Source organism: Patagioenas fasciata, chromosome 3, assembly GCF_037038585.1.
Source record: "Patagioenas fasciata isolate bPatFas1 chromosome 3, bPatFas1.hap1, whole genome shotgun sequence".
Classification (NCBI taxonomy): Eukaryota; Metazoa; Chordata; class Aves; order Columbiformes; family Columbidae; genus Patagioenas; species Patagioenas fasciata.
The window spans coordinates 34,164,728-34,188,290 of record NC_092522.1 but is presented as its reverse complement, the minus strand read 5'-3'; the positions used below and the strand labels follow the sequence as shown (position 1 = coordinate 34,188,290).

General features: G+C 39.3%; 1 protein-coding gene across 1 annotated transcript in view; it reads right to left on the bottom strand.

The window, feature by feature from the left end:
• PRKCE (protein kinase C epsilon) overlaps positions 1-23,563 on the bottom strand; it is a 296,138-nt gene that overhangs the window by 26,163 nt on the left and 246,412 nt on the right. Inside the window, exons 12-13 of the mRNA XM_065833837.2 lie at positions 2,874-3,012; positions 337-525 (exon numbers count right to left, since the gene is read on the bottom strand). Coding sequence (XP_065689909.1) covers positions 337-525; positions 2,874-3,012 — 328 coding nt within the window. The remainder of the gene's footprint in view (positions 1-336; positions 526-2,873; positions 3,013-23,563) is intronic.

The window sequence follows — 23,563 nt, the reverse complement described above, 5'->3', positions numbered from 1 at the left end:
AGTGTCAAAGTGATAGCACAGTTCTAGTTGGTTGAGCTTTCCCTGAAACATGAATCTGCAGTACACAGTTTTACACAGTGTACAACTGCGTGGAATACAAACATTCTGTTCCTTTCCCACAAGTGGTGTAATTTATCCCAGGCTCCATTATCCTAACAGTGGCACTCTGAACTGTGCTTGAACTCCCAGCGGTGACTGCTCTCAACAACTTTCAGCAAATTCAATTTTAATCAAGGAAAAAAAAAAACAAAAACAAAAACCAACCAAACCAAAACCCAATCCTGCAAAAAAAAAAAAAAAAATGAAGAGGAGGAAAGCAAGTAATAGAAGACTCACTGCTTTTAAAATGCTGACGGCTTCTTTACTGAGCCAGACTGGATACAAGACATCATCATGAAGGATGGATTCAAAGAGATCATCTTCATTGTCAGCCTCAAAGGGAGGTTGCCCAGCCATCATTTCATACATGAGAACACCCAGAGCCCACCAGTCTACTGATGGGCCGTATTCTAACTCCTGGAGGATCTGGTATAGAAAAAGAGATTGGATTGAATAGACAAGTTAGACAATACTCTCGGCCACACATTTGCTGTTTCAACATGATACACCCTTCTTTCCCCCAGAGCTGGGCTAAATCCCGCACTGATTTGGGTAACGGCAGGCATGGTTTCTTGCCCATGCAGTTTGCACTTACACAGCTAAGTGTCAATGCATAGTTATTCTCAGAAGTACTGACTGAGTTTATCAGTCCCCTGGGTAAAAGAATATGCTCATGAGCAACAGAGCTGTAGATCCTTCCAAGCTGTTTAAAGCAGGTCACGCTATAGGGGAAAAAAGATCACATATACAAAACAGACTGGTGGAAAACATGAAACATTTCCTTGTCTCTATCTTGAACAAAACAAACTGAACCAGCTTGTAATGCTGCAATCATCTGAGAGATTTGTTCTAGTCCTTTAGGTAGGGCTGAAGGAAGCCAAAAGCATTTTTGTTCAAGCTCTTTCTACAGCATTAAAAACCTGTACTATCTGTGGCAGTAGGACTCACTTTAGCTGCCTCTGCTTTCAGAAAAACTGGCTACAACTTTTCATATGGCACAAGTTCAGCCTTGTAGCAAATACCTTTAGTGGGGAGTAGCAGGTGAGCATGATGGAGTTTTACTGTGCTGTACTTGGTGTTACAGAACTAGTGTTGTACAAGGCTCCTCTGCACTGAAGTTTGTAGTTTGGCTGCAATGTTTCGGCGGACTGGGGAAAGGAGCAACTGTTTAAGGTGAAGCTGACTGCCATAAAATGAGTTGAAACGGCAACAACTCCACCGTCTCCATAAACAACCCTAGTGTTACAGTCAGAAGCCTTGTGGTGAACCACATGAGCTTAGCGCTGTATTCGGGAATCACAACCAACATAAAACCAAATGCAGTCCTAACATGAAAACAGAAATGAGTTTAACATTTGAATACAGAGGTCTGGATCCCAACTCGATTATTAGTTGATTGGATATTACATTTTCTAGACAGTAATTAGAGAAAATGAAGCTCTTCAAAAGGATACTTTACAAGTGTTCTGGGCACTCCTTGGAACTCCTATATTACTAAAGAAAAGGAAACTGAAACATAGCACCCTGATGCAAGAGAAATAGAAGCAAGAGAGAAACTTCTGCAATTAGGATGACAAAATGGAAGCCTGAGTTACTGACTTCAGTGAGACCAGGGCTTCACGTAAAAGGTCATGGGATCTCATTATTGGTTTGTTTTCAGTATTAGTTCTCAAAGAATTTGCCAAAGAACTCAATTAGTATAATACATCAGAAAAGAATTGATACAAAACAAAACCCACCATACTGGCTATTATTTTCTTTTAATGCCAGAATGCTTTTCAAACTCAATAAAACACATGTATTATGATATTTCAAGATGATTCACACTCTATCAGTTGTGTTACCAAAGCTTGACAGCCATGAATACTAACAATATGGATTTCTAATTTATTGTCTCTAACAAGTAGTAAACTAACATTTTTCCGAACTGCAAATTTATAAATGATGAAAGACAAACCAATGAAACTTTTGTATTGTATCAACACACCAAATCTTCAGCAGAAAGATGCACAGATTACTACAGAAACTTAGCAAAGTCTGCCTAGCAGACTAACTGTAAAATATTGATTCATTTTAGGCACCTGGAAATGCATCTCATTATATTAAAATTTAGGATATGTAAAACAAGCAGAATTCTCAGAAATTTCTTTCGTCCAGTGAATGCCTTGAAATGACTGGATGTTGCCAGCTGATATGCAGCAGCCACATGGAAAGTTCCTACTTTTCTATGCAAGTCTATACTTTCTGTTCATCCATATGGTAAGAACTATCACAAACATAGTATTTCTTTCATGGACAGATACTTTAAGGAGACGAAAAAAAAGATCTTAGGCAAAATTATACCAAACATGTGGTCTCTTCCACATGAACATCCCCTTCTAAGTCTCATGAAAAATTAAAACAATTTTTATAACTACTGAAGACCAGTGCTGGAAGTACTTAGTTGCACCCAGGACCTTAAAGACTAGTAAGTGCCTTCACAATGATGCTGAGCCAGAAATGAGCATATAGACAAGAATACAGTTAAGTTCAGGGAATAAATAACAGGAAAACCAAGCTTTGCCACTCTTGTCAACAAGAAATACTGCTTGTGAGCAGCAGAGTAACCAATTCCGGCAGGATTACCCAGGAAAAACTGTGGCACAGTCTATATCTTCTACACAGTCTGTATCTTCTATTGTTTTCATCTACACGTTAAAAATGTCTAAAATGATACATGTAACAGTCTGATGAATGATAATATCTGGAATTCTTAGTGTAGTTTAAAAAAGTACCTCTGGAGCTATATAGTCAGGTGTGCCACAAAAGGTTGTGGTAGTCACTCCATTCAGAATCCCTTCTTTGCACATCCCAAAATCAGCCAGCTTACAGTGGCCTTCTGCATCCAGAAGAATATTGTCCAGTTTCAGGTCCCTGAAAGAAAACGGCCCAAAATTAAATGAACTCTCAAACTTCGAGCATGTATTCTTGAACTTCATCGTAAGCTGCAGAATATGACAAATAGGCGGTTTCAGAAACACCACTGAGAAACCGTCCTTCACATGTGTGCATGAAAAGTTGGTAGCAGTCACTAAATAGACCTGGTTAAAGGCAATAAGGAAACAGGCAATGACAGGCATTTTGCAAGACCGAGCTTTTACTCTCTTTAGCTGCATGAAAGCACAGCTGTATTCAAGACAGAATCAGAAACATTTGGAAAAGATCGGATTAGTTTGTTACAAATCTAACATTCTGCCTATGTGAAATAGGTCAACGATGTCTAATGAAGCTATTCTCCGTTTCTGAATTAACAGGTACTTTCATACTTGGATTATTTTGAATTGGGTTCTTAATGTATACTAGAAATTCAAAGTTCAGATAGCAACGAGAGGGACAAATAACAATGCTCTTGTCTTTAAGAGCATTATTTTCTGCAGTTTAAACCTGCTCAAAAATAATCTCCCAGGAATAGTTTGCATTCATTGTTAAACACTGCATCTCAGCAGCTGATCACTTGTTGTTCAAATGTCTTTGTGTCAAAAATACACAATTCTTCAGTTATTAAATTGAGTGAGGTCAAAAACAGGTTGAGAAAGGGATATCCACCTTTCCTGTCTTGCCCTCTGCACATTTTCTAAATATACCACTGATGGTTATCGCCTGTTTCAACACAATGGATGTTAGGTACCATTTAACTTACCTGCCACTTGCCTTAGACTAAGCTATAAATGGATCTGGAATGTCAATGCAGAAAACAACCCCCACTTGCATGAATAAAGCCCCTCAATCAAAAAAAATAGTATTATTTACAAATAATAAAACAAACATAAAACAGAGGTAAAACCACCCATATTGCACGGACCATTTTATTTTCATACTTCTGTCTAGGCTTTAGATACCTCCGCTGTGTATTAAAAATACTCAATAAATGAATGCATTGTGTGTATGAATTCATACAGAAGTGAGAAACAAATGCAGAACACATGTCCTTAGGTGATCCTGTGTGGACACTTTCTGATCGGAACACTTTTCCTAGAAGAAATAGAGAAATTTCCACGGGTGGAATTAATGAGGGAAAAAAAAGTGCGGGTACGCAAGTTCTAAAACAGATAGAGGAATAGAATCCCACACCAGCCTCTGTAAACAAATTTCACCCAAAAGCTTATGAAAAGATACAGGTCTCGTTGAAAAAAATCCTTTACGCCAACAAATTCCACCTGAGGGATGATAATTCTTCACCTTTCTCTGTGGATTTTTTTCAGGGAAGTATCTCCTTATGAGCCTCCCAGACCTTAGAACCACAAGCACCGTAGCATTGTGGAAGCATTCACACACTTTAAATATTTAAACAACCCTTCCAGGGCTGTATTATGTTGAGAGTTTTTGTGGACATATCCAAGGCTACAGTATGCTTGGATTTTGCTACAAAGGTTCTTTTCTCCCTATCACCCCAGTTTCACTAGGTGGATTTAATTCCTTTTTTATGTTTTTTTTTTTTCTTTTGATATTTGTTCAACATTTTTGAATGTGCTGGCCCACCTGTATCTAACATATATTTCTGAAACATGTACACAGGATAGCATAAATATCAGATATTCCTGGGAGACTGCACGCTTACTACTCAAGGTCTGTGTAATCACTGCACATTTGTCCAGCAAATCAGACACTTCTGGGAAGCACTGGATGATGTACTGTGCATGTAGACATCACTTCTGCTGTGTACATGTTACAAAGTGGTTAGTGCATGTACAAGAAGTCTGACGTGGCAAAACAAAGTCAGATTTACCTCACTAACTGTAAATTCACTGTCTCTCACATAAACTAGCTTTATTAAATGTGTTTAATGTAGCTGAAGTATATACTGGCTGTACAAACGTTCATTGCAACCAATATGCCGTACACCAGAATTAGCTATCTCCAGATCAGTTACACTGCTCTTGTAGGTTCCCAGCTGGTCACCCACACAAGGCCCCTTGGAGCAGACTGCCTATTTTATCATTCCTTAAGGTCATCCTTTTTATGAGTTCCTAAACACCCCAAGATCCAATTGGCTATAACACAGTCTGGTACATCTAACCATCTAACCCCTCGAATAACCACCCCTGTCTATCCCTGGAAAGCAATTTGCAAGAATTATCCAACATCATGCAAGGGCAAACAGATACCAACAGCTCTGTGCTCCCCAAAGAAGTCAAATAAACAAAATAAAGCTACCCACTCAAAAAATCACATGCCTTCCCCAAACTGCTCTTTCAGTGAAATACAAGTGTTACAATCAAAAGACCTGCATTAAGACAAGACTATAACACCATCAAGTAGAACGTGATCAAGAATAGGATAAGGCTTTTGCAGATGGGAGAAGGAAACAAGCTTGTAGCTGTAGCTTTTAACCTTCCATATGCAGTGTTATATATTGCATATTCCTAATCCAAGGAAGAATAAAATCTGTATTGTAAAAAGCCAAGATACTCATATAAAGAAATCAAAGTATAATAATATTTGATGTAATCTAGGAATCACTTCCAGCCACCATCACAACAGACTGTTAAGAAGAAGGTCATAATACAAATAATTATAGTAGGAACTGATGAAATTCAAGAGGCTGCTCACAAAACTGGATCCAACTTGTTTTGGAGTTCTAAGTGATCATCAGAAGACCCTTATATGTTGTTTAACTGTGATCCCAGAAGCAGGACTTCCCAGTGCAGGCAGGTGACACAATGGAGCTCTTAGGACCTTAAATTGTTTAAGTTTCCTTTAATGCCATCCATATGCTCATTATGGAATTTAATATTATTGATATGATCAGTAACTCAAGAAACTCCTAAGCGATGAGAAATCTCAATAGTAATAAAACACTAACAGTAAGCCACCACATAATGGAGAAGGACAGGATACTCACCATTGTTTTTATTTCCTTGAAGATTCATATAACATACAGAAATTCGCAATAGAAAGTTAACTTCAGAGTAGAAAAAGGGAACGAACAAACTGAGCAAAGAGTAATACAGGAAGAGCCTAAATATTAACTTTCGACTACCTTTAAAGACCAACTGAAATTTTAAGCTTACCTGTAAAAGCACACGTCAATATAACTTTCTTAGCATTTACCAAACTATAATCCTACTTAACAGAAGAAAAACATCTGGAACCCCTTCATCGAGCCAAAACAAAGCAGTGAAGTCTCTAAGCCTCTTCAAAACCCACCCTATTGTAGGCACTGAGGACATCACCTTAATTACTCAGGCAATAATGGAATTTAATACCTGTACATTTCTGTTATCACAAATACAAACTGCATCAAAGTTTCAGAAGAAATTTGGAAGAGGCTAAAACAACAGCAGCATGACTTGTGTTAAAGTAGAGATGGGAGGTTAAAAGGTAAGCCCTGAGTCTGCCAGTCAAGTTCATAGCTAGCCTGCAAGATTATAATGGTCCATAAAAGTGCTTGCATCAAACCCATTCGAAGCCATTCTGTTAAACTGCAGTTGGCAGATTTAAAAAGAAAAAAAAAAAAAGTAAAACAATAAACCAACAAACAAACAGAAAAACACCCCAACCAAACCAAACCAACCAACCCCACCCAAAGCCCCTAACTATGCGACTTGACTTTCGAAAAAACAATCTTAGCTAACTAAATAAATATAAGAGAATAGGAAACACACTATGTAACACCTCACAGGGAAAAAAAAAAAAAAAACAAAGCAAAAGAGAGATGAAGTAACAAATGACCAAGTAACAGGGAAAGAGTTGTCAAGGAAGCTTGTCTTTCACTGGAAAGAAAAAAAAACAACAAACCAAACTTCTAAGTTCTACTTTAGACTTATATCTCACCAGAACTGTTGTAAGAAACAGCCAGCTCTTCTACATCTCAAAAATTAAACAGCTATTAATCACTGGAATGTAAATTAATTGTCTGTACAGAATGATCCGTTCTGATACATTGTCTTTTATTTGGTTCCTGGTATTAGTGCCAGTTGTCTACCTCTAAAACAGAGCATACCAAATAATGCAGTATCAGATAGCTCAGTGACAAAGGTCTACTAAATTCTACTTTTTCTCATTTTGCGCTCTCTTTGTAGCAACTAAGAAAGTCTCTGTGTCCGACAAAAAGGGTTCCTACAACCTGAATAATTATATGCAACTGCAAACAATCTAACCAGTTAAGCCAGGAAAATGTCCAGATTGTTTGAATGCAGTAATGCTACATCAAGGTATTTCTCTCCTTTGTTTGCCAAGATACTTTGTACAGTCAGTTCAGTTGACTTGAGCAGTCAATTGCATAATTTAACAAAATATATAGATTTTTTTTTTTCTTTCTCAGACAGCCTTAAACAGAAATTTAAGCCTCGGTTTCTATTTCTGGATACCTGCCAGCATCGCAATCACCTTAGAAGCTGGAATGATTGGCAGAATCTCAAGAAAGAATCAGGATTATACCAGCAAGGTTTATGCAAGTTAGAGCAAAAGAGTGGGCGGACAGCAAGTAACCTGCGAGAAAACTTCCCTAACGCTAATTCCTTCCTCCACACACCAGCGCCAGGAGACACGGGCTGCCCCTGCTTCCCACAAATGCTCGGAGGAGGAGGCCTTCACAGGACTGGGTTCCTAAGACGAACTCCCAACAGTAGTCAGCCAGACAACCATGTGAATGTGGCCCTACATGTTGCATGTGTCATTTAGATAACAGGTAATTTTCTTGTTGAAAGTAAGGCAATTAAACAGTCAAGATGCGTCTTGACCAGTAAAATCAGAAAGTCTGCCAAACATGACTAACGGTAGCCTTTGAACACAGTAAACATTAGTGACTAAATAAATCCATATTTGAAGAACAAGATCAAGTAGCTAAGAAACATGATCCCACACTGGTTTAAGCAATCACTTTACATTTAAATACCTCTGCAGCATCTGCTTCCACTGTAACTGCTGAATGAGCAACAAAACTAGAAAGCATATACATTTCACAGTGAACGTCAGAATGAACTGCAATAATTATTTTCTAGAAATAACAACATCAGAAGCGAGAATATTTCTTTATAGGGTGAAAGTGTGATGAAGGACTGTACCTTACTAAACATCCATACAACATCGATCCAAAAGCAACATAGCTACTAAACTTTTCGGTGATTTTCAGCTGCAATAAACCCTTTCAATAGAGTATTTGAAATCATTGCCATTGTTCCCCTGCATGGGAAAATCACATCCTCTCTGCAGGCTTTAAATAGACAAACAGTTCACAGAAGAAACCACAGAGGGTAAAAGGGAAGCTTCCCCCAACAGCACGGAAAACCATCAGAACCACTGTCTTGTTACTACAGTTACTGAAACTCATAACTGAAGGCAAAATGTTCATTATATCAATTAGCAGTTTCAGTGAGTAAGATGAAATATTTTTTTTCTATTTAATTATTATCACACTGTCTGAAATGGTATTTCCTGGAATACTGATAAATTCACTAATACCGTCGTCTCAGTTCTTCAAACACTCTGATGCCCTCAAAATATTGATAACTAATGTACTAGGTCACAGTCTAAGCAAGGAGAAGTTATATATGGAACTGATTAGAAACAAAACAAAACATCAATTTTAATGTTCTGATGTTAGCTTTTTAGTGATTAGCTCTCACCAACTTATTCTTACTTTCCACACATGAAGTATGGGACAGATATATATTAATACTAGGACTGTACTTCACTAGGGGACTCTTTTGTTGCTTTAAGTATTTTAGTCACAGCATATGAGCAAGGCTTTCTCCTCACCCCAAAAGATCAAAGATTAATGGGAAAATCCAAATTGTAACTTCTAAGAAAACACAAACTAATAAGATAATTTTTTTCCCATCTGAAAAACGGAATGGGAAAGAAGCAGCCTATACTTTCTGATGTTACCAAGCATTAAGATGCAATAATATCAATATCATTCAGTGTCAGGTACTACCAGTTGATGTGACCTTCCTTATCCATGGGGTACGAAATAGGATACACGCTGGACTGTTCATGCTTATGAGTGGATTCATGACAGCAGGGCAGTTTTTTGTTAGCAGGGAGGGAACATGGAAAACCCTGAGTGAGACTAACAGTGAGAAAAAGATGGTTCTGCTGCCTTTGTTGTAGGCAATCTGAGGAAGTTTTGCCTATGTTTATCTGAAAGTCTTGGAATTCCTCTGCTTTGCTTTCATGTTGACCCTTTAAGTAATTACTGGATTTATGATACACATTTTCTTTGTCACTGCTACATTAGTTGATATTATCAAAGAATAAAGATGTTATCACAAAAACAATAGCAGAGCCATATTCAGCAATATACAGAAAAATCTGCAGCGCAGATTTCAAAACAGCTACTATTCATCAGTGCCAAGTTTGGAATAAAGTGAATCCACCTTATACTGATGTATATCAGGATTTATGATGGCTAGCAGCAGATGAATTAAGAGCACACAGACTTGGTTTCAAATAAAGTCAGAGATCATAGAATCATTTTGGTTGGAAGAGACCCTCAGGATCATCAAGCCCAACCATAACCTAAATCTAGCACTAAACCATGTCCCTAAGAACCTCATCTAAACACCTTTTAAACCCTTACAGGGATGGTGACTCCACCACTTCCCTGGGCAGCCTGCTCCACTGCTTTACAACCCTTTCTGTGAAGAATTTTTTCCCAATATCCAATCTGAACCTCCTCTGGCACAACCTGAGGTCATTTCCTCTTGTCCCATCACTTGCGACTTGGGGGAAGAGACCAACCCCCTCCATGCTACAACCTCCTTTCAGGCAGTTGTAGACAGTGATAACGTCTCTCCTCAGCCTCCTTTTCTCCAGGCTGAACAGCCCCAGTTCCCCCAGCTGCTCCTCATCAGACTTGTGCTCCAGGCCCTTCACCAGCCTTGTAACCCCCCTCTGAACTCTCTCTAGTGCTTTAATGTCCTTCTTATGATGAGGGGCCCAAAACTGAACACAGTACTCAAGGTGGGGCCTCACCAGTGCTGAGATACTACAGCCACTTTTCATTGAAGCAAACGGTGACAGTTCAGATAGCAGAGTAAACATTAACGCGACCATACTGACTCCCTCTGTCAGGCACGTTTACTTCTAAAAACACACACATTTATTTTTCTTGTATAACATAATGCCCATCACCCTGCCATTTGCACATATATCTTGTGGATTAATGGGATGGCAGAGATGGGAGGAGGGATGCAGCAGAAGGCAGTTTGCTGTCTACCTGCCAAAGGACATCAGAGGGAGACAAACATGCGACTGCTATCTGTGGCTCTGTAAACTCCAATCCCTACCAGGCAAAAGTATGGCTTGCATGATGTATAACATCACCCGTGCCAGCAATGTCTACCATTGAGAAAACTTTCAGGTCACCGAGGTCCTGAGATGGAAAAGAAGGCCATGTGTTCAACATGTAGCCCTAACTATTTACTGAGATCTTAATGACATACTGAACAAAGGTTTAATGTTAGTTTCCAGTAGTTTAAGGAAACCAATGACTTTTCTGGCAGCCTAAAAACATTTTCTGTAAAATAATTTCTATATATGGCTTTTTAATGGCTTGGACAATAACTTTATTACAATTGTCGGTAGCAGCTTAGGACATTACAGTGCCTGATCTGCTTATCTTATTATGCTGAGTTTCCTTAAAATAATGTGGAGACAAATAAATATATTGTACTTAACAGCTTTCCTTTGTGTGGCTTTTCTTATTATTTCCACATTTTTATTTGTGAGGATAAGTGAAATATGTAGAAGTTTAAATACGCATGATACAGCAATTTTTCCATGAGCCTGAGGAGTGGGATGCAGTGCTACAACTGTGCTTCTAGACTTAGCCTACCGCCAAAGCCCTCATTTGTATAGGAGAAACAATCTGCCCCAGAAACTTGTAGTTAAATTAGATAGCAAATTATTTTCTCATTTTGTAAGGTTGCTTGAGATTTTTACAAACCATTTGTCTTTCATGCTGGGTGAAAACACAGACTGTTCAAAGCTTTTTGTGAAAGCAATGTGTGAACAGCCGATGGCCTGGTGCTCAGGACAGTGACTCGTCTGAACCACAGCTGAGCTGCCTGGTCATCCTTGTACCCACCACCCGTGTGACTGCCCTGACATTAAGGCTCCCAACACTTCTGTCTGGGATTTCCTTCTTTCTTTCTCACCGTCTTCACTTTGGTCACACACCCCCCCCCCCCCCCCCCCCCCCCCAACGCATTTTCTACCCTTTTTTCTTGAAGACTTCAGCTGAAAAATTCCTAACTGGCTCAGTGTATTCAGGCTGGGAATGACAGGGTGAAATCCGTACTGCCGCTAATGATATTTACTGTTTCAGCCTCTTCTACAAAGCCCGTGTTATTGCTAAATATGTAATATGATAAACCCTGTCCTCACTGAGACCTCGGTGATCCCACTGAAGACAATAGAGGTCCCCAGGCTTAGCCAAGGGCTGACTCAAGCTGCAGTATTCCACTCTGTGAGGTTCAATGCTTCGTGCTCTTATTTTTATGTATCTTGAATGACATAAAAATAAGATTGAGTATTATAACAATAGGTTAGGTGGAGCGCAAACTGAAAGTGCCTACTATGTGTGTTTATAATCCTTTTAAACAAAACAATACTGAATTGTTATTTGATAAAACCACTCGATGAAAGACAGCAAAAGGATAGCGTGAAGCTAGAAAAGCTTGTCAGATCAAGTTTTGAAAACTCTATTCTGAAAAAATGTTGCCATAACCTTAGAAAGCAAATTTATCAGCAGATATACTAGTTAAGTTTGGATCTGTTCAAAAGTTTGTCTTTGGAAACAAAAAGCAATGTTTTCTTTCATAGTTTCTTTTTTTTTTTTTCTCAGTGACCTCAGTAGGTAGGATGACAAAGTCACTATCATTTGAACAACAATGGAATACAAATTACGCAAACATAAAGAAAAGAGTACTTGATTTTTGGGCATACAGTGTCTGTGGCTAACTGAAAAGATCAAAATCTCTTTCTTCTCTTTCCTATTTTTGAATGAAGTTCTCTCACAAAGAAAAACATACAGCCAACAAATGCATGCCTGTCCAGGTAGCATCTTGCATTTCTGTAGAAGATCCCATTCAGTTATCCCAGCACCGAAGCCTTGTAACACTTAATAAGCCACAACCAGGTTGTGTTACTGCCTTATACAGACAGTCGTAAAGATGGAATAGAAGACTGTGATGTAATAAACCACAATACCATCCTTTTTAAAAAATTTACCTTAAACATGAAAGTAACTACAGCTCTGCAACATTTTATCTGGTTTTACGGTAATTTTCTTTCCTGTATTTTCCAGGACTCAGACCCAGATTTCTCCCACCAGACATTAGGGTTTGAGGTACCACAGTTTGCCCCAGGCTTCCTCCATGGTCATCTCCACAGATCTCTCTGAGCGGAGAATTTACGGAACGTGTGGGCTGCACAGCTTCCTAAAGAAGCCGCCTCTTCTCCACCGACTGCAAACACACAAGCAGGATACTGACTCAGAAGCTTCACTTGCATTCCTAAAGTTAGGTGAGATGAATCTGAGCCTTTATGTATATTCAATGTAATTCATATCTTCCAGCTAGCGATTTCATTTTAATTAGTTGTAAAAGTCAAACAAAGGGAATTTTTTTTAAAAAGGCCTGTATTAATTTGTCTTGTTACTCACGGTGGAATTGCCACACACACACAGAGTTTACTAGGCTTTGAAGTTATGTCCTGTAATACTTCTTAATTTTTCTCACTTATGTCATATGACACTGTTCTGACTGCAAAAACTCCCAAGATGCATATCCATCAAAAAGCCAAACGTTTAATTGCTCTAGTTGGACTTAGCAAATAAAGGGTTCCAAAGCATTATTATTCTACATTGTTTCAGGCACATAGAAAGAGCGTTCTAAAAAAATAAAAACAACAGAAGAAAAGCTGCTACTGTAATCAGCCATGATTGAAGGCATTTCCTGTATTTTGCTATCAAACCAGTTGTTTTTTCCATTACATACTAAATGAACTTTAGTAAGGTCAAGACACCAGAGAAAAAAAGGATCAGAATATCTTTCATCAACTGAAGTTGACTACTTTAGTCTCTCTCTCTCTCTTTCAGATGTTTAGTCCTGGATCTCATCCCACATCTCCAATTTTGTTACTTAAATCATAGATGCAAAAACCAGGTCATTTTGAATTTATGGTTTAGATAGTTGTTTTCAATGGCATTTAACTTGTTAGCCTTACACGTCCCTCAGCCCCAAGGTCAATCAACCTCACGCTGCATAACAATACCAGTATTATTTTAGGATGATAGAAGTCCAACAGGGGAGATGGGTTTTCATTCACAATTATAACACTGGGCCAAAAGCTCCCCTCAGCTGGAAGCCTATCGTTTTCCATCATGCTGCCTATCAAGATCAAGTGTAAGTTTTGAAAGGACTATTAAGCAAAAGTCAAAGCTACTATAGCATAGGTTAATTTGATCCAATCCTGTATATTGTCATCCAGCTGTTACACTAAATACAGATTATTTTAAGGTACCTAGCATCCCTGTCCTGTGCTCTGACCCTATTCCTTTTCTAGAGAAGGTATTTTTTTTCCTCCATGAATGGTAAATGACATTCTTTTACTTGTTAATGTAATACAAATGTTGACACCTCCCTCAGAAATGACCAGTTCCAAGCATGTTGTGACTTGATGAAGAAGGGAAAAGCTTGCCATGTTTGCCCAGCAGCTACTAAAAAAATCCCAGAGTTTAATCCAGTTCTGTCACCTAACGGAGAAGACCAGCCTGTCTGAACACTGTTGACAAGGCTGAAAGCCGACTCAACATCAAATCTTTTAATCTGCCTACTCAACACAGGTGCACACAGTGAAGACTCCAAAGCTCAGCTTATGTCCTGTTCTTCTAGCTTCAGGACTTCAGAAAAGTTCTATTTTTAATTCAGCTGAGATTGTTTATCAAAAGAAAACCAATGACACATAAATCCTGCTTTTTCAGCCAAGGGATCAGACCTTCCCTATACTGAAAGACAACAACGCATAGCGAAGATGAGCTCTTAAAATATTACAATCTGCTTGTAAAAGGTAGCACAAATCTCTTACATCCTCAATAATGCTTATTTTGTGCTTCTGTTAGGAACAGAACCACTATCGGGATTTGAGGCAAAAATGAAAATGTGGCAATGCTGGGGACCTACTTCATAATTTGAATTTGTCTTCTTTTTCCTTCTTCTTTGAGTAAACTCTATACACACTGTAGACTTTTAAAGGATATACTTACAAAAAAAAAACTTAGTCTGGTAACCACAACATAGGGTGTACAATAAAATGGCCAAACCCAGGTGATTGGGAGCACATCCTGAGCGAGCCATCGATGCACCAGCATGAGCTTAAATTTGAGCGCCTTTTCCATACTAGCCAAGGCTCTCTGCAGCTTTGTGATGCCCAGAAACTGTAAAGGAGAAGGGTTGTTGAAGGTTTTTACATACAGTGTTTCTTTTATAGAAGAAACAAATTTATCAGAGTTCTCTTTCCTATTCTCCCAAGGGTGTCCTTAGCAGGGAACAAACGCAGCTCCCAGCAGTAAGCAGACTCCTGTTAAAGCTCCATATTGTGTCTCCATGGTGAAAAATGCTTTCTTAGTCAGAAAAAAATCCCAACAACTCTGCAGTGAACTTTTGTACAGACACTGATTTTTTTCCAACCTCACTTTGGTCTCAGTTCAACCTCCTGGGTCTTTTTATGGAAAGCCTTTCCACAGATTGGTGCACGTAATATTACGCAGAATGGATCACATAAATTATATAGCATAAATGAAATGAGGTAACTCAACAAGAATGTTGCTTCCAACAAAATGTTTACTTATAAGGAATCACTAGTAGACTGATTTTAATAATTTCTGGTTCTATTCTGATTCCAGTAGCATAGTTCACATGGCTAAACATGTTTGTACGCAATCATGTGGGCTGAATTTGGGAAAGGTATGTAGGCTCTCAATTTAAAATCTTTTCCAACCCTGTTGTATTTATCAAGGATCAAAACAAGAGCAGTCAACAACGGTTTAACAGATTTCTGGAGAAATTATTTTAAAAACAGTGAGTTAAATCTATTTTGTTTTTTAAGCTTCTAAAACCATTTTGTTATGCAGGTGGATTTGTCTGTTTCAAATTCTGTAGAGTTAACAATTTTCTATTCGGTTTGACAGCAGTGGAGGGATTCTGGAAAACTTCAGCAGAACCTCTACTGTTTGTCTGTAAAATACAAAGAAGATGCCTGAAAAAACGGGAGTTGCTTGCCCATCTATATTGATCTGTACATAAAATAAAGTCCTAATGCTGCTTCCAGAGAGACTTCATAGAGATTGTATTGATGGTTCCAACTTCAAACCTTGCTTTGAGATGTAATTAAAAAGGGCTATATATGTTAATACAGAGAGCTGCATTTTACAAGATATTATTTTAAAATTATGATTGTGTAAAACAATCAAATTCCTTGCACCCCCTACCTCTGCCTGAAAGCTGCACAAACATTCCTAGAGAAGCATTTCTTGTGCAGGAAGTTTCAGCTCCAGCATTGTTTCAAATGCAGCTCCTGGACCCTCCCCCAGAAAACACATGCTCGGGAACACCACTTCTGCTGTAGTGCCAATGTCTAATATTATCACTTGAAATCTACTTATACAAAGCACCCCACTATTTTTAATTAATATGAATGCTATGGAAAGATGACTCATGGGTTACTCACATGAAATAAAACACGGCACAACTTAGGAAATTTACAGTGTATTCACTTCTGTCAACATCAAAGCTGGCAAAGAGTGCTATTACCGATTTACCTTCAGCTGTAAAGACAGAGGGGCTACAGAGAAGAGCCTAATAGTACAGCCCAAATGAAGAAAAGAGAGGCAATTCTGAATACAAGATTTGGGAGACTAAGACGTTATTTTAATCTCTAACATTTGGTACTTCCTGGATAGTCACTGCATGTAAATACTGACTTCAGTAGGATTCTAAATGTAAACTATTGACCAAAGTGGACTGTTCTTAAACAATTTTGTCAATGTTAAAAAAAAAGTTCCTTTGACTCTGAAGAATTACCTTTGTAATTTCTACATGCCCAGGGACTAGGTCTCTCTTGAGGGCCCTGATAATCACACTCCATGCTCTGACAAGATCAGAAGTTATCTTATAAAACTCCCAGACAGTTATGTGGGCAAAGACTTGCAAGAAACCTAATTATACAGCTTACAGATGAACTATTTTACATAAATTTTCATTAAATTATAACGTTCAAAAAAGTCTCTTTGCAGCCTTCTGACAGTGTTAAACTGAGCAGACTGAGTATAATTTACTTCCATTGTAAAATTGCTTTGCTCTTCTGGTGTCAGAAAGAGCTTTTACTGTAAATGAGAATCATGATTTTTAAAGAAGCAGTGTCTTATACACCAGATAGCAACCTCTATACACCCATGTCATGTTAAAATCACAATCTGAATTCCACATAAAAATGTGTGAACAAATGAGTCTCTGAGAAAGATTATCAAAACACTGTAAAACAAAATAGGAGAAAAGCTGCAGAAGTTGTGCTATATCCCAAAGACACGTATACAATGCATTAAACTTCACATTGCCCAACTCTGAAACAAATGTGGATATCACTTTAGAGCCTCTGTAGCCAATCTGTAGCATTGTGTTAAGAATTGATAGCATAGCAAATGAAATATTAATGGGTACAATAGTATGGTTCTCAACCCAGATTCACACTTGGAATGATGACACAAAGTACTCTATTAGGATTGACACAGTTCAACCCTTCACTGCCCACCCTGCCCCAGCCATCGTACCTTCCACTTTCTTTCATGTACCCACACAATCATCACTATTATTAGGCAAACATAACTGTGTTTGACTGTTTTTTAAATAAAACTCATTAAATAAGGTGTAAAAAAATACAACATATTTTCTATGGTGGGATTTTGAGATTTTAGCCTACATGTCTTTCAGATTGGGTTTCTACAGACAATTAGCTTGGCCTGAGAGGCAATGACTTATACCAGATTTGTCACTGATTTATCTATGGCTTTATAAGTTGTAACTCACTAATATCAGTTAATCTGTTGTTGTTGTTATTACTACACAGAGAATTTCCAGGATGCTCTTTCAAAATTTCCTCTGACCCTTTTGCTCATGGACAGAACAACTTCTACCCAACCTGCAGATGTTTTAAAAATCTTAGCTAAATCATTTTCCTCTTGGGTCACCCACAGAAAACCAGAACTTTGTTCTACTGTGTGTGCAAACACTCCAATTTCAGAAGGTTGACAGAAGATCCCCTCTTTTTCCTTTCATGAATTTTCCAAAGGTGAAAAGAGAGCCTGCCTAACCCCCAGTGCTATCCAAAGGGTTTTCCACCTCTGCTATGGGCATTTCTCCCTCATTATCTGTGGAAACCAGCTCAGAGGGTTTTGGCAGAGGCAGCTTCAACCAGCTTGCAAAGGACTGCCTTCAGCCTCCTGCCAAGGGGGACGCTGCAGAGGTTGCCTTCCCCCTTCACAATCTTAGCATAATTTTCTGCTATCAGGTATTTAAAGGCTTTTGCATAAACGAGACTCAGGGCCTCTCTGTCGTGGTTATGTGGCATAATAAACTGCACTGGCCCCTTTGGACCTATTACAAGTGATCAATAAATGAGCTGCCACACATTTGGTATGCCTTTTTATGCCCTCAGTATACAGTACCATAGACACTTGCTGTCCTCTTACTGGTAGTTAAGTTTAGGCGAGTATGTACTCAGGCAATTTCTTAAGTGCATATTATTTTTGTTATACAAGTACTCCTTTAGAGCTGTTTCAGATTTATTGATGTTTGGAAGCTTTTAAATATCCATTACCCACTCAATTGACCATAGCAATCCATCTGACTCATTATTTGTGTTAGAATATATTTAGGCATCTTTTTCAATGTGTGTTAATAGACCATAGGATCTCCCTTGGAAACACTATAATAAATCAAGTAAATACCTACTGAAGTGCTATGATGTTTATTTCTTACTACTTAATTTTACCCTCAATATTCCACATTTCGAACCCAAGATGTTCCTCAGTTCAGGTTATTAGGGACCTAGTTGTCTTTTGGCTTTTTTTTTGGGGGGGCACTGCTTCTATGTTATTCAGTTTCACACCAAGGTGCACATGTACCAGCTGGTATATTGGCTATTTACTGTTAAAGCCACCCCATCCTTCCCTCCCCTTGACAGAGCAATCACATGCCCTGAGATTGGAATGCTTTCTGAAAAATACTTTTACAGCTGCCACTGTCGAATCTACATTAAAAAACCAAACACAACTGCATGTACTATCTGCATTTGATATGCTTCGAATAATGTTATTTTCTGTGACTTTCATACATCAGCAGAAAGAAATCAAAGTCTGCAGGAAAAAGTGTATCTTTATAAGTATTGGCATTATTTCTGGTCTCTCCCCTTTATTTTTTTTTTTTCTCTCTCTGTTGTTTTGCAAGACTAACTACTGGAAACAAATTCTACAAGCAGGAGACAAGAAGTGAAGACCCATCTGGTGTTTACATTGCGAGAAGTGCTGCTTGTGCTTCTCCTCATAAACTGGATGTTGCCGCAGGAATTTTTTTTTAATCCGATATATTACAATCCCAACATACGTGGTCTCGGACGGTCAAAATTTAATTTAGTGGCGGTAGGAGGGTGTCTCGCCCTGGTGCCATTCACCCCTGGGTGTATCACAGTGCAGAAACCACGCAAACTCCCATCCTCAGTAAAAGCTGGCCTTGGCCTCTCTGCCATTCCTGCTTAGCCCCGCTCCACATCTGCCTCCTCCACATGTACCCAGTGCTGCTGAAATGATGAAGACATTGTATTTCTGCCACATTCTGCTGCTCTGGGCAACTCCTTGTTTGGACTCTCTGAAAGTCTGGCAGCCAAGGAGCGGGGCAGGCAGCATTTCCGACACAAGAAGGTAAGCTGAGTGAATCGTTACCACTCTGGCCTTGTTACTCCTCACCTTTCTGCTCATTTGCAGCACAGTCACAGCCACCTGATCCCTTTTGTTCCACTTTCAGATTCCCCTGGTTAGGCTGCACCTAGTCTGTCCAAGGTCTTTCTGATGTAATCCTCCCACTGTTTATTCTGGTAGCAGCAGAGACTTCGATGCACTCCCCAGAATGCTGGGGTTCTTACTGGCTGTATTTTCTCCATTTTAGTTCATTAGGCCATTTTAGTTAACCTCCTGGTGAACAACATTATTTCTGTTTTCTTACATCTGAGTACAAGCTGTCAGCTAAACAGACATTTTGAAAGTTTTCAAAAGTTTCAGTGGTAACTCAGTTATGTTGGCTTTCAGATCGGGTGAATTTTCATTTTTCCACAGCCTTTTGCAACGGTAAGCAAAACAACATGGGGTTTTATAGCAGTACATTCTCAAATATTATGATTTTGTATTTTGAAATAAACACATTTTCAATCTGAAAAGTCAAAACAAGGTCCCGAATCATCCAGAAGCTGCACACATCATGCATATGAATAATCTCATTGAATCAAAATCAGCCTATGACTACACTGATCTTCATGCAGCAATGTTTGCTGGAGCAGCATCTAAGTGATAAGCCCTTTTATAACAACGAGTTGGGTAAAGTGAAGGGTGGTGAGAGGAGGCAAACAGAATAAATGCAAACCTTGAGCCAAAAATAGCAAGGTTCTGGCCAAAAGATGGAAGAAACTTGCATGCAAATGTCTTTACCAAAGTACATCATGCAAATTTTCTTTTAAGGTTGTTTAGTATTATGAGTATCATTATTTTAAAAACACTAACTAGAGTTCCTTACATGTTTTCATCTATTGTTTTGCATTACTGTCCAACTTCTCTGTTGCATCTCAAGAGCACAACAAAATCTCTGTGAAATGCCTATCACCCCTGAACCACGTCTGCTGGGCACTTCTTTGTATTATTAGGAAACTTTGGCAGATGCACTCAATAGCATGCAAAAAGGCAAAGCCTCACCCATAATGTGACATAGTTTCAACACCACTGCAACTGGGTTATAGAAACATTTTCCATTGTTGGAAGACAAACATGGCTGAAGGGCACAGCAAGATTCAGTCCTAACTTTTGTCTGTTAGCAGCAGAATTACATCTACAAAGCGCCATCAGAGTTTTAACACACTGTGAAACACATAACATTCTGTTCTGTCAGAAAATGTTTGAAGATAATGATTTTGTTTGGAACTGGTGTACACGTTTCTGTAGAAACAAAGCTGTGTCTCGGCATTTTAGAAAAACGACAGGGATTGTCTTGTGTCAGTACATTTCAGTTTTACATGTGCTGCAGCTCTGGGGGATTTTAATTTTGTGTATGTTTCTCTCAGCTAAAATCTTCTTATCAAATGCAGAAGGATAACACACATTTCTTCCTGTTATAAAATAAAAGCACAAACATCAATAATCTAAAATCAGTGACATTCACCCAGAAATAAATACAAATATGTTCTGTAACATATCGCTACTATTATCTGTGGAGAAGCACTGTTGCCCTTTCTACTGCGCGTACCGGAACATGGCTGCCCTCGCAGGAATGTAAACTTGGCATTAACCCTGGCAGATTCCCACTCCCTGCCCTCTCTCATTTAACATTAACTCACTCCTATACTGTTATCAGAAGGTAAAGGTCATAGCTTTATTTACACAATACTGCACTATACAAATGGTCATTAAACAAGAAAATCTTGCACCAAATAAACACGCAGCAAAAAAACAATGCTGACCTCACTACCGGGAACTCCCCCTAGACGTACCTTGTCATACCCCACATGAGGTCAATGGTGCTGCTCTATCCTTCTAAATATTAACTGCCCGGCAGTGCTCCTCCGCATACCCAACTCCCATGCAAGAGCCAACTGAGGACTTATGTTCCAAACCCAGGCGAAATTTAGAAAGCATTCCTCTGTTGGCAAGACCGCATGGTTTATATCCTATTCCCACAGCCTTTACTCATCCTTCCACAGCTGGAAACCTTGTCAAAGGCTCTCCTATGCAACAGCAGCCTTTAGCACAATACATAAGCTGGGCAGATGGCAGGGTGGACTCCCTCGGTTTGAATGCCAGAAGCCTGGGAACCAACCCTTCTTCCTGCTTCTCATCTCCCTCAGCCCCGCTCCTCTCCACCCCGGCCCACCACTGCCTTTTCCTGCGGGGAAGATATCCTGCTTATTTATGGGTTTCATGACTGCCGGCCTGCCTAGATCCAGCAAGAAAAAGTGAAAAGAGGGCAGGAGGCCACTGACTAAAATCCCGTCGGAGCTCATGCTTAGATTTGGAAACTAGAGCAGGCAGAACAGAGCATGGATGTGGCCCAGGATGCAGACCCGGGCAGGGAGCGCCAGTCGGCAGTGTGGCTTGGACAGCCGTCTCTAGAGACATGGGGACTCAGACATGGACCCAGCAGCACAGTTCCCTCCTTGCTCACTGCTTCTACTGCAGGTGATGGAAATAGCTTGTTGCTCACAGAAGCAAACTGTAACTTCTCCGTAGCAGACTCCTGCAACAGGCAGTTTATGTGGGGAAGGGCTTGAGTTCAGCAAATTCCCATGCTTAGGTCTGAATATGATGTCTGAGGGTAGAAGGTCTCTCTTGCCCTCCCTCAAGAACCACAGCTCGGGCAGCAATTTAACCTTCAACTGTTTAGAGTTGCAATAAGATGATCTTTACATACTTAAAACCAAATTTAAACCAAAAATGCTCCATGTCTAGCTTTGTATTTTAAAAAGCCAAAAAAAAAAAAGAGATGAGGAGGGGAATTTTATTTGGCTTCTGCCATTCAGAAATAACACAGTAAGGAAACTTGGGAGAGTTACGACTTTTAACATGTTAACCACTGACCATGCAACATTTTAATCAGTGTAAATATAACTCCTCGCTACTCCGCCAAGGTTGCACTGAATCATACAACCACCAGTGAAGTCAGACTTTCTAAATAGTCTTATTTCACATAAAAACACACTAATGAAAGTGTTTTTAATTTTAGGTAGTTCTTTTTTCTGAAACACTGCTGTGTGTTACCTTGATAAATGGGAATGCTGGGAAAACTGATAATCCAAGGAAAAATTCAGTTACTGTTCAAACAAGTTTTTAGGGTATTTGTGGACGGAAAGAGCCCGGAGGTATTCAGGGATTGGCATCAGCATATTTATATTCACATTCTCCTCAATTCAGTGTTAATATATCCTTCATCACAACCAACTTTCTAATTACAGAGTGCACAGAGCCTCAGAAAGCTGCAGCAAGTTACAGGCTGCATTATTACTTCATATGGCTGAGGAACATGATAACCACAGCTACGAATGAGGACTCCCCTGTGACCATGTGCTGTACGATTTGAAGGCAACATCTCACAAACCTCACATTCAAAACCAAAAGAATGAGTTAACTCAAAGCAGGTTAAGACTTTTTTTATCCTCTCAGGTGAACCAAAATTGTGTACATTCAGTTTCCTTATCTTGTCTTTCAGAGCAATCCTTTTAATCACTTGAATGGTCTGGAGCACACCAGAGATCAGACGACATGCAACTACTGTCCCTTCGGGTCTTCACTGTAACAAGGTTTGTAGGTCACACAGTTATTCCCTAAATCAAATATGAACTGGGGACACTGGCATTTATGTTAATGAAGTGTTACTCCATTCCAGTGCTGATGTCCCTGCCTGGGGGAGCAACAGTTCTTTGTATGTATTTCAGGCCAGAGCGAGCCACTTGTGTCACCTCACTTGAACTTCCACAATAAGAGCCAGAGACACCCACCCGGGTACTCCTATCCTCAGCCCAACAGCTACCGGTGAATTAAGAACATATAACATTTACATATATCTGTGGAAAGCGCACAGGAATGTTGAAACTCAGTACAAGAGGGGAGCACAGAACTGGCAGCTTCTTAACACCCTATTTGTTGCATCTGCCCTACATGAGAATATCTATTAAGCTGATGATGATGGACTTTAAATATACCAGACTCCAGGGACAGGTGACAGTGAACATAGTCCACAACCTTTCACCACTGAGTTTGAAGTCCAGTTCAAGCTCACAGGCAAAACACGATTCACAGTCTAGCCCTTAATTCCTGAAGCTTGGGCACATTTTTTCAAAGTGATGCAATTGCATAACACAAACAACGACTGCCAGAAACTGCGATTGAAACTTCTCTAGTGTCTGATTGACTCTACTTGTATTATCAGGCCTCAGCTTGACAAGTGCCTGAATAGCTGAATGCCAGATGAGAGGGAAGGTGGCAGGGATAATGCAAATATTTTCACTAAGTTGTTGAAGTGTTTTTGACACAACAACAACGTTATACTTAAAAATGCCATGCTGAAAATTATCCTAAAGTTTATGCATTTAGTAACATCGGCATCTTTACATATAAAAATTGTGAGGTTCATCTTTGTTTCAAACAGAAACTCAACAAACAAAAGGAAGG